General features: G+C 39.0%; 1 protein-coding gene across 1 annotated transcript in view; it reads right to left on the bottom strand.

Moving 5' to 3' along the window:
- CFAP92 (cilia and flagella associated protein 92 (putative)) overlaps positions 1-12917 on the bottom strand; it is a 77112-nt gene that overhangs the window by 40516 nt on the left and 23679 nt on the right. Inside the window, exon 7 of the mRNA XM_020981228.2 lies at positions 2042-2160. Coding sequence (XP_020836887.1) covers positions 2042-2160 — 119 coding nt within the window. The remainder of the gene's footprint in view (positions 1-2041; positions 2161-12917) is intronic.

The following is a 12917-nucleotide window of genomic DNA, read 5'->3' as shown; positions in this document are numbered from 1 at the left end:
AAAACAACCCATATATACAAAAATATTTATAGCAGAACTGGAAACTAAGGAGGAACACATCATTTAGCAAAAAGGTTGAACAACTGTGGCACATGAATTAATGGAATACTACCATGCTACAAGAAATGGTGAGAGAGATGGTTTCAGAGAAACCTGGGAAGCCTTGTATAAACTGATACAGAGCGAAGTGAGCAGAACCAGGAGAACAGGTTATACAAATAGCAAGACCACTGTAAAGACAAACAATTTTGAAAGGCTTAAGAACAATTGTGATCAATTCAATAGCCAACCAAAATTCCAAAGAACAGATGAAGGATGAATTGTGCTACTCCCTCCTGACAGACACGTGATGGATGGAATCAAGATGCAGAATGAGTCATATTTTTGGATATGACCAATGAGGGAATTCATTTTGCTTTACTATGAATATTTATTATAAAAATTTTAGTTTTGTTCTCTTTTTTCCCAATGGAAGAAAGATGGGAGAGAGAAAAAATAATAAATGTTAATTTAAAAAACAGTCAAGTTATTTTTTTGGAGGCTACGTCTCCCTATCTTGCATATAGGCCAGAAGTTGAGTGGCTACTCTCAGGCCCAGTCCAACTATTAATTGGCAGGGGAGCTTTGACCTTCTTCATTTCTAACCTAAATGGGTTTGCCCCTCCTTAGGTGGCCTGGTGGCCTCTTGCTTCCAGAAGGACTCACCATATTGGTACCAGGCATTGTGCAGACACTTGATCAATTTTAGCCTAATTGCAGCTCAAAACTCCTGAGCCCAAGTTATCCACTGACCTCAGCCTCTCCAGTAGCAGGGATTACAGGCACGGTCTACCACACCAGCCAAAAATTAAATGTTAAAAAAGAAAGGAAGCAAAGGGAGGTGGACTCCCTGTTCAATATCAGAAAGAACTTCCTAACAATTAGAAATGCTGAAAATGGAATGTTCTGCCTCATATGAAAGGGGATTCTAGAGGTATTCAAAGAGAAGAGAGATAGCCATGTGTTAGGGATCGTCACTGGGTAGAGGATTAAAATAACTAAACTCTAAGATCTCTTCAAACTCTTAAGATTCCATGATATCCTCCTTATGGGTTACCTAGTCCAATCTCCCCCTGAAGGTATACACACCTTCTGCAACAGTCAGAAATGGGCCTTATAGAATCTGTTTGAATACCTCCACTCTTCCTTAGGTAGAACTTACTGCTTAGCCCGTTCCATAGTTGGATATTTCCAATGAATCTTTCCTTATGTTCAGATGAAATCTGACTCATTTTGAACTTTCATCCATTAGTCATAGTTCTTCTACCTGGAGAACTATGGAATATATATTCCCTTTCTCTGTAACAGTCTCTCAAATAAAGGAGAAATCTATCATATTTTCCTTTTATATTTTCATTTCCAAGGCAAACATTACCAGTTCCTTCCACTATAGCAGAGTATCTTAGCATTGCACAAGAGATCTAATAATACTTCAAATGAAAAGTAGTACCTAAAAATTGCCATTTTCCCCATTATTCAGAACTAGGTGCTCATTTATTTATTTCTGTTTTTTCCCAGAACCTTTTCTTTGGGAAAAGGTTCTTCAAATCTGATTAAGTCTTGCAAACTACACTAATTAGCCCAAATCTTCTACGTGAAAAAGAACTTACCACTCTGCCACTTTTTTGTGGCAATGTGTTTAGTGACTATAAAATTACATTTGGAGTCAGAGGTCCAGGATTCAAATACTGACTCTGCTCCTACCTGTAATGGCCTTGGGTAAGTCATCTAATCACCCTGGGCCTCAGTTTCCTGGTCTTTAAAATGAAAAGATTAAACCAAATGACTTTTAAGCATTTCTTCCATCTTTAAATCCTATGAACTATGAATTTTAGAGAGATATTGAAACATTGTTAAAATTCTTGCTAGCTATCATGAATACTGAAAGTGAACTCAGTCTTTCAAAATTTGTTGCCTGTAATTCCCCCACTTAGTTTTTTCTATTTCCAAATCTAATTATGTTCTACTGTATAAGTGCTCAGCCTCGTTCAGTTCCAAATACTTTGCATCTTGACACCGTCCGTAACAGTAGATGAGCTAGTCAGGGTAGGCTGCTTGCATGTTTCTTTGGACTCAGACTGTTTTCCTGCAGTAAGTTCTGATATTTTTGACAGATTCCACCTGGATATTCACAAGGAGAAAATAAAGGAAGGTAAGGGGACCTTTGTTAATATCAATAGCAACAGTTTGAATTCATACAACACTTTATAATTAACAATATAATGAGGTACTGCTCCAAATGGAAGCTCTACTTTCCCTTCGAATCTGGCTTGTATTAAAACCAAATACAGCCAATAATCTGTGTTTTTCTTTTTGGTGTGTACTTCTTTTTCTTTCAAAAAGATCTCACTTTGGGGATACATTTTCGGGATTCAAACCAATATGGTATTTTTTAAATTTTTTAAAATATTTTTAATATTTTTAAAGTCATTCCCCCATTGATACATGGTCAAAGGATGTGAGTAGGCAGTTTTCAGATGAAGAAATTAAAGCTAACTATAGTCATATGAAAAATGATCGAAATCACTATTAATTAGAGAAATGCAAATCAAAACAACTCTGAGGTAACACATCACACCTATCAGACTGGCCAACATGATAAAACAGGAAAATGATAACTGTTAGAGAACATGTGGGAAAAACTGGAACACTAACGCATTATTGGTAGAGTTGTGAAACGATTCACCCATTTTGGAGAGCAATCTGGAACTATGCCAAAAAGGCTATAAAAATGTGCATACCCTTTGACCCAGCAATAGCACTTCTAAGGCTGTATCCCAAAGAGATCACACAAATGGAAAAAGGACTCACATGTACAAAAATATTTATAACAGCTCTTTTTGTGGTGGCAAAGAACTGGAAATTGAGGGGACGCCCATCAATTGGGGAATGGCTGAACAAGTTGTGGTATATGAATGTAGTGGAATACTATTGTGCTATAAGGCAGACTTCAGAAAAACCTGGAAAGATTTGCATGGACTGATGCTGAGTGAAGTGAGCAGAACCAGGAGAACATTGTACACAGTAACAGCCACGTTGTGCGATGATTAAGTTTGATAGACTTGGCCCTTCTCAGCAATGCAAGGATCAAAGACATCTCCCAAGGTCTCATGATGGAAAATGCTATCCACATCAAAAGAAAGAACTATGGAGTTTGAATGCAGATCGGAGCATACTATTTGCTATTTTTTTTTCTTCTGCTTTGTTTTGTTTCCTCTTTCTGGTGGTTCCTCCTATTGGTTCTAATTCTTCGTTACAACATCACTAATGTGAAAATGTGTTTAATAGGAATGTATATGTATAGCCTATATCAGATTGCGTGCCATCTTGGGGAGGAAGGTGGGGAGGGAGGGAGAGAAAAATTTAAAATTCAAAAGCTTATGGAAGTGATTGTTGATAAACCAAAATAAATTAATAAAAAAGAAAAAATAAATATTAAAATATTTTAATTAAAATATTTATTTTAATTTTTAAATTTTTTTTAAATTTTAATTTAATGTGTTTTTTATTCTGACCTTAATAAACACCAGACAAAATTAACATTTCCATATACAAAGCAGAACATAAAAAAGGAGGATTACACATGAAACTTCAAATCTCCATTATGTACGGTTTTCTTTTTACTTTTAAGTAAGTAATACATTCAACATGTAGTACTCAAAGCTGTCCTGCTTGTCCATATTTCCTTCCAGATCAATATGGTATTTGCTTTATATACCCAGACAGGTCACAGGAGAAAAATCCTTTATAAACTGTAAAGCTCAATACTTAAATATGAACAGCTATGCTTTGATCTCATGAGTATTTGTATTCTTATCTGTAGTTCAATGTGAACTTGGGAGTCCATATTTAGTTTGAATCCCAGCTCTGTCATTTGCTACCTGTGTAACTTTGGACAAATCCTTTAATCTCTCTGGGTCTCAGTTTCCTCTTTTGTAAAATGAGGTGGGGTTGGACTAGATGACCTCTAAGGTCCCTAAGTGTACCCCTACCAGAGTCCTTGAGGGCACGGGACTTGGGGAAATGAAATGTGATGTGAAATGTTACTGTTCTCATTTTGTTAACGTAATAATTGCTGCTTTTGTGTCTCCCCAAAGGCCTAGAAGAGTATATTGTACATAACAAACACTTAAGAAACATTTGTGAATAAATAAATAAATGACATCTGCTCTAAATATTCACAGTAACTTGATTTTACCCCATTATGGGCTGGGAGGGGTAGGGAGGGGTTAGAGGGTCTCAGGCACTCAATCCCTCACACTCTAGGCCTGCCATTCTTGTCACTATAGTCCTCAAAGGTTTAAGCGGGAGTCACCAGAATTTTTAAAAAGGGTTTCTGAAAGCCCCAGTCAAATTTCTAACAATGACTTCTAGGTCAGTAAGTAACCTCATTAATATGATGTTTTAAATATTCAGCTATCCTAGTGAATTTTAACATGACTTAATTTTTGCAAATTAATTTCCATATTACTTCTCAATTATATGTTTATTATGTAAAACAGGACATAACCATATTGAAGTACAAATTAACAGCCTTTTTCTCTTCCTTTTCTTTGTTTTTAAAAGGCTAGGTCTCCCTTTCTCACCCAGATTGTAAGAGCAGGGACCAGTCATGGGCCCAATCTCACTCTGACTGGCACAGGAACTCTGACCTTCTCTGTTTCAGATTGGACAGTTTGCCCATCCTTGGGCAACCTGGTAGTTCTCACTCCCAAAGGCTCACCATAGGGATGCCAAACTTAGGAGGGGCCAGCATAGCACACTGAAGCTCAAAAGTCCAGAGCTCAAGAGATTCACTAGCCTCAGCCCACCCAGTGGCTGGGATTAAAAGTGTGCACCAACAACTGAAGCCTGATTTCTTTTCTTTCTCTTTCTTTCTTTTCTTTTCTCTCTTTTTTTTTAGGTAATTCGGGTTAAATGACTTGCCCAGGGTCACACAAAGTTGTAAGTGTCTGAGGTCAGATTTGAACTCAGGTCCTCCTGACTCCATGGCCAGTGTGCCACCTAGCTGCCCCATAATGCCTCATTTCTTAAGAGTTTTCACTCTTCACATATAATGCTTCTCTGCAAGCATCAGGAAATAAAAAATAGCTCATATTTACATAAAATCACAGAATGTCAGATTTTGAGTGGCTTTCAGAGCTTCCTGTTTGCATCTCTAGTCCAGTCTGGACCCAAAGCATGAATTCTCTTTACAAGGTCCCTGGATGGTAATCATGGAGCATCTGTTTGAAGACACTGTTGGACAGCCTGGACCCCACAGAAGTCTCTTCATATGTTAATTCAAAATCTACTGCCTTGTAATTTCCACCCACTGGTACTAGTTTGGCCCTCTGGAACCGAGCAGAACAAGTCCCTTCCTTTTCCTACATGACCCTTTTAAATATTTAAAGATGACAATCATGTCATCTAAATCTCCTTTCTAAGCTAAACACACCCAGCAGTTCCTTCCGCTAGTCCACAGCGGACACAGTTTGAAATCCTTCACAATCTGGTCTTCCGCCTCCAGAGGAGCTCTAGCTTGTTGACATGCATTCTAAAAGTGATGACCAGGAATTTACACAATATAACATATATGAGAGTCTGACAAAAGCAGAATAGAGTTCAACTAATGCCTCACTTTCTTTAGGCCTTAGCATTCTGTGATTTTAAGCTCCCGTGCGCTTTTTTGTATACTACATCACACTACTGATGCATATTAGGCTTGTAGTCCACTAAAATCCTTAGTCATTTGAACGTGGAATGCTTTCCAACCAAATCTCATTTATATTGTAATATAAGAGTTGATTTGTTTAAACTAAATGAAGGCCTATTAAATTCCATCTTGCTATCATTTGCCCATCATCCTAGCTAGCCTAACAAGGTCTTTTTGCATACTGATTTGGCAGTACGACATTGTTAGCTTTGTGTTATCCACAAAATTAAGACACAAACAATCTATTCATTTCAATTTACTATGTGTATGGAAGTGGGTTATGTTGCTAAGATTACAAAAAGAGGAAAAATACAAACCTTGTCAAGAGGTTAACATTCTGCTGGAAGATAGAACTTGCAAACAAGTTAAGTATAATATGAGACAGAATAGGCTAAAAAGCTAAGAAGAGATCCAGATGAAGAGCTTTCTAAAAAATTTAGGAAGGAGAAGAAATCAGGAGAAGCTTCATGGAATGGCAGCCCCTGAACTGGGTGGAAGCTGAGGGAGGAGGATTTCATTGAGTGGAGGAACAGAGAAAGAACACGCCAAGCTTGGCAGATGGCCTACCAAAATGGAGATAGTGGTGCAGAGGCTAGTTGGCTGAGTAAGAGGAAACATTACAGCCACCATATCTCCTTGGAAAACATCTAGAAAACACATCAGATTGAATTCTAATTGGGAAATTCAAGAACAAGTCATGAGCCATGTTTTTTCAGCCCAAGGATCCTTACACAAACAAAAATGGAGGTTTGGAGATACTGGGGATTGGGTCTGGTGAGGGGTGCAGATGGAATTGAATTCCAGCACCAGGGACTGAATGAGAGCTGAAACTAGGCAGCAGGTTGGGAAACGCTGGAGCAGAAAGAGATTTCAGAGGATGTCTAAATTAGCACCAGTGTAGGAACGGGGCCATCTGCCAAGTCTGTCTCCCACCACCCAGTTCCAAGTCACTGATCCAAGGCAGAGAGGAGCAGTCTCAGAGGGGTGGCAGCAAGAGGGGACCCTAACTGCCTGCTGAGCAAGAACCGGCTGCTTTCCTTTTTTCAACAGTTGTTTCAGTAAGTTCTTCTGAGTTCTTGGTGAGTTCTTACCACAACAGCTAGGATCTTTGAGCTCCCCAAACTCTAGGCTATGGTGCTTTGTTAGCTCTGTATAATGAGTACCCAATCTGTTCTACTAATCAACCTCTCATTTCTCATTCAGTAGCAAATTGTTTTAATGATTACAGCTTTATATAGTTTGTTTGAGTATATACAGCATAGTTTGAGGTCAGGTACTGTTCCTTTTTTTTTTTTCATTGATTCCCTTGATATTGTTGATCTTGTGTTCTTCTAGATAAATTTTGCTATTATTTTTTCTAGCACTCTAAAGCAAACTCAGATAGAAGCAGGGGGCTACTAAACCCTATTATGAGGATCCCTGCCAGCTGGATATTGGCTTAGAAAACCACATTATCTATGTTCTATTGTATTTTTATTTATTTCATTAAATATTTCCCAATTACATCTTAATCTGATGAAGGCTATACTTGGGAGAGTTCCAAGATTTCTAAAAGCACTGAATAAGCAAATTAATTTAAGCAGTATTGTCATTTTTATTATATTGGCTTGGCCTACCCAAGAGTAATTAGTATTTCTCTAATTATTCAACTCTGCCTTCAGTTGTGTAAAGAGTGTTCATATAGTCTTGGCAGGTAGATCCCCAAGTATTTTATATTATCTGTAGTTATTTTAAATGGAATTTCTCTTTCTGCTGGTTTTTGTCGTTAATGCACAGAACTGCTGATGATTTATGTAGGTTTGTTTTACGTCCTGTATATTGCGGACATTTTTAATTGTTTCAATCAGTTTTTGAGTTGACTCTCTAGAAGCCAGCATGTCATCTGCAAAAGTCATCATTTTGTTTCCTCTATGCCCATGTTTATTTCTTTTTCTTGGCAAAGACACTAGAATGATTTGCTATTTCCTTCTCCAGCAGATTAAGGCAAACAGATATTAAATGACTTGCCCAGGGTCACACAGGTAATATGTGTCTGAGGCCAGATCTGAATTCAGGTCTTCCTGACTCCAGGCCAAGCCCTCTATCCACTGAGCCACCTACGATTACTTTTCTGAACTTGTCCAGTTCTCATTTCTAAGGGTAGCTAGATGGCACAGTGGACAGACTTGGAGTCAGGAAAACCTGAGTTCAAATATGACCTCAGGCACTTACTAACTGTGTAACCCTGGGCAAGTCACTTAACGGCCATTTGCCTCAGTTCTCTCATCTGTCAAATGGGGATAATAATAGCACTCATCTCTCAGTGTTGTTGCGAGGATCAAATAAGATAATACCTGCAAAATACCTTTAGCATAAGTGACTGGCACATAGCGAATGCTATAGAAATGTTAGTTGTTATTATTATTATTACTATTATTCCCTTCCCATCCAATGGATGTTGTTCAGGGCCAGACTTGACTCAGGCTAATGCTGGTGATTTAGGCTCATAATTAGAACAATGAGACTTTTGGAGAGCTTGTATCTGTAGGGTTTTTAACAAAAGGAGCTAACTCCGCAATGATACAGAAAAGGTAGTTAGCAAAGATACAGAGCTGTTTCAAGGTTCCCATTGAGCTCCCCACCCAATTCTTCATGGGTGCAGGAGCTCCCGGGCAAAAGAATGTGTTGCCTTACATAGCAGTGTTAAATCAATCAAGTCTCACTAGCCCCAACCATTTATGCAGCCAGATACTTTAGGCAACTGGGAAATAATGTCCACGCTGAGTCTTCGGTCTCTGCGGTTGCTAAGGAGGCAGGCAAGAAGCAGAAGCATCTCATTTCCATAACATTTACTGTCCTGGATGATGACTGTGGGAACTTGGCCCACAGCAAGTCTGGGAGGCATTGCCATTCCTGGGGCTCTTGGGCCTACCTACGTGGGGGCAGATAATCGGCTGTTGGTGTTGGTGCTGATGGTGGCAGGGATGATGGGCAGGCCCCTTCTCCACAAGGATTTCTACTGCATTCTGCCCTGTGCTCGACTCACAGCATTTCTGAACTCCTCATCTATTTTTCCTTTTTGTCCAGGTGGTCGATAACATACTTGGTTCTCCTCTGGTTCTCCACTATGTTCCTCCCATTGTGGTTCGTGGATTTTCTCATAGGAGGAAACCTTGTTACTCATGTATAATATTACTCCATGTTAGTTTCTTTTGATTATGCGATACACTTCAAGAGCCTTAGATAATACTGATCTTTTTTGTCTGAGAGGCTTGTTTGTTATTGGAAGACTTATTTGTAGTGAACCTGTCTCTCTGTCAATTTTTCCTAAGTCTATTTGCTTTTCAAATATCCATTTCCCCTGTCTTCACAGAATATGCTGTTTTGCTAAGTAGATAATCCTGAGTTCGTGGCCCTGAAGTCTTTACCCTCTGTTTGAAGCAGTGATGAAAAAGCATTTTTTGCCTCTAAATCCTTCAGTTAGGTCTTCGTCATCTCCTTAGAAATTCTTTCCAGCTACTCCCATATTTGATCCTACATTAGTCACCAAAAGTGGGTAGAGGTCCTCAGGTTTGATAAAACCATCAGTCTTATTAGTCTTCTAAGTCTCTCTTAGAAGGCTCTCAGTCACATCAGGAATACACATGCTTTCTAGTTTACAAAGCACTTTTGTCATAGCAACCATACAAACTAGGTAGTGCAAGCACTGCTATCATTTTACAAATGAGTAAACTAAGGCTTGGAAAGAATTTCAGAATCTCACGGTTGGAAGGGGTCTCAGAAATCATTTAGTTCATCCCTTTGCTGGGCAGGAATCTCACTGCTCAGTGTCCCTCATGAGGGATGTTAAGTGACTAATCTGAAGTCCCACAGCTAACATGTGGTAGATCCAAGGACTCAAAGTGATTGCGAGTCTGGGGTTCTTTCTAATTGTTCTATGCTATTATTGACTATGATAATGCTCTGGGTGGAGAAAACTTAGGGAATGCATTCAGGCTAACCTGATATTAACATACTCTTGATGTTAACATTTTAGGGAACACAAATATGCGTGTATGTATGGACATACACTAGCATCATAAGAACAACCCATAAGGCCAGAAGAACTGGGTTCTCACAATAACTAAGGGAATCTGACTCCTCTAAGACATGCACTAACTATGTAAGGCAATGTCATGATAGCAAAGAAGTACTTACTGAGTGCCCTTCCCAAACAATGACAACCTGCAGCAGAATTGGAAAAATATACCCAATATTGTTGATTACAGCTATGCCTCAGGATTCAATGAGTAAATCTGTATCAAGGTCTGCTTTCGGCCATTTCCCAAATCAATGGGATACAAGCATTATCAGAGGCCCTTGAGAACTGCTGGACGGTAATAGATGATTGTACCAGAGAAATCCTGATACATATGGGCCAAAATGAGTTGGACAAGCCAAGTCACTGAAGAACTATGGCCCAGTAAAGCCTGAAAAACAACAATGCCAACTATTTTCACTGGTAATAAGAAGCTGAGCATGGTTACTGAATATTGCTCTTTAAATATGTTATAATTAGCCAGGTGGCACAGTGGATAGAGCACCGGCCCTGGAGTCAGGAGGACCTGAGTTCAAATCTAGTCTCAGACCAGACACTTGATAGTTCTAGCTGTATGACCCTGGGCAAGTCACTTAATCCCACTTGCCTCATATTTAAAAGAAAAGAAACATGTTATGATTAAATAAAAGACTAGGTTCAAGAGGTCAGTAACAAACTCCAGACCTGAAGCAGTTTAACTTGTATATTTCTTGTTTGTACATACTAGTCTCCCCTATTAGGCTATGAATGCCTTAAGAGCAAGGGCTTTCTTTTGCCTTTTTTGTTTGTTTGTTTGTTTAATTATTATTATCAAGTGGCACAGTGGATAGAATGTCAGCCCTGGAGTCAGGAGGATCTGAGTTCAAAGCCAGCCTCAGACACTTACTAGCTGTGTGACTCTGGGCAAGTCACTTAACCCTGTTTGCCTCAGTTTCCTCATCTATAAAATGAGCTGGAGAAGGAAATGGCAAACTACTCCAGTATCTTTGCCAAGAAAAACCCAAATGGGGTCACAAAGAGTCAGAGATGACTGAACAAAGAACTTAGCACAGTTCCTGACACCTAATTTATGCTTATTAGCTTGCTGAATATATAACTTTAAGATCAAAGATGTCTCAGGCATATAGGATGAGGATCACCCAAAAGCAGGTCCAGTACACTGTGACATATTTTTACTAGACTGACCATGTGCTAAGAACAAGGAAAAAGTACCCTAGCTTCCATTTTCTACCAAAGTGAAGGAGAAATACCATAAACAGGGAGGTCAGAAAAAGCACCTTAAGGATGCACAGCTTCAAACAATGTGACAATGCATAGGAATGCTGGGAAACAAAAACATCTGGGAGACAAGCTTGGAATATAATTTTAAGTCTAAGAGAGAGTCACAATCAACAGCTCTTTAAATATTGGCTGCAGCTACAAATATAAGTGTAAGGGTGAGAGTTGCTAGAGTAAGTCAATCAAATCACTAGAGTAAGTGATAAGATGCTCTACCCTGATACCTTAACATGGTGAGAACATACCTTGATTGAATCAAATCAATCATAACCTTTAGACTAAGTGTGAAAAGTCCTTGAAAGCCACTGGATAAACTGTAGTTTCAATGTGCAGGAAGTCTGCTCAGATTGATTTAAAAACTGAGTCACCCCCATGAGTTATCAAATAGAAGATCAGTTTAAAACTAGGATACTGGAGTGATGGGGGACTCAGGGGAGAGCATTCTGGCCGAGTTACCGAGAAGTCACTTGTGGGGTAGGGAGGGAGAGTACTCCATTTCAGTCTTGTCTTCACCTCCCACCTCACCCCACCCCAGCCTCAGTGGATGGAGGACCTCATGAACTTTGGAAGGTTGGAAGATTTGACTTTTTCCATGAGACTACACTTAACATCTTCCAAAATAACAGCTGGGGGCAGTGTCTACATTGGAAACCTTGAGCTGGCTGGATGTGATGAAGCAAGAGGCTCCAAGCCTCCACAAGTAGCCCAGAGAAGCTAAAACGTGCCTAGAGGAAACTTCTTGAGCATTTCACAAAGGAGAAAAGGGATTCTGAGTTTATCTCTTTGCTATACATTTGCTTGAGTCTGCTTTCCCCTGGCCTCTCTACATACTTGTATAAGAACGTGCCCTCACAAGTGTGGAAAAGTATTTTGTGCCAACTATACCACTGAAGTAAAGACCTATTTACAAAAGGTGACTCATATTAACTGATAATCATGGGGGGAGCATGCTAGTGGGGGCTCCTGTGCTATAGCACTGGAATAGACAGCCCCAAACACCTCAGGGTCCCCCTAGAGGTGAAAGAAGCCTCTCAAGTTCTGGTACACTACTTAACAGTGAGAATGGAGACTTGGGAAGTAGCCCCAGAGTACTAATTCTGTAATTGAAAAATGGGGATAATAACAAAAACCTAACTCCCTGTGAGGATCAGAAGGGAATATTTGTACTACAGCTACTTATGCACAACTATATTATGCACAACTAACTATTCACTGAGCACTGGTAATAGTAGTTATAACTGCACACATGGATTATAATTGGTGACAGATGTTCCACAATGTGCATCAGTAAGTCAATCAATGAGCATTTATTAGACTCCTATAGATAGCACTATGCTGGTACTGGAATACAAAGACACAATATATAGTACATCCACAGCATAGAGTTTTGCTCGCATGTGTGTGTGTGTGTGTTTCTTTTGAAAAAAAAAGTATAGTAAACTTATTAGGAATAAAGAGATCTGGATTCTTGTCCTAACACTGCTGCTAATTAGCTATATGACCTTAGGTAAATTATTTAGCTTCTCTCACCTTTAATTTCCTTGTTTGTAAAATAAATAGGTTGGATTAATTGATCTTTGAGGTAATTTCCTTCTTTATGATTCTATTGTATGCATGTATATATCAATCATTCCAAAAGCATTTATTAAGCACCTACTGTATGCCAGCCACTATGCTGGGCACTAGGGATTAATACCTGCCCTCAAAGAACTCACATTCTGTTAGATCTATATGTGCCTCTAATGTAATTAATGATCAATCCTAAAATATGAAAAGTTTACCAAAAGAGGTACTTTAGGGGAAATTCAAGATGCTTTACAAGATGTCATTATCATTAAAGAATAAACT

The sequence above is a fragment of the Phascolarctos cinereus genome, unplaced genomic scaffold (genome assembly GCF_003287225.1).
Source record: "Phascolarctos cinereus isolate Bilbo 61053 unplaced genomic scaffold, phaCin_HiC Scaffold_4;HRSCAF=312, whole genome shotgun sequence".
Classification (NCBI taxonomy): domain Eukaryota; kingdom Metazoa; phylum Chordata; class Mammalia; order Diprotodontia; family Phascolarctidae; genus Phascolarctos; species Phascolarctos cinereus.
This window is presented reverse-complemented; position numbering and strand designations above follow the sequence as displayed.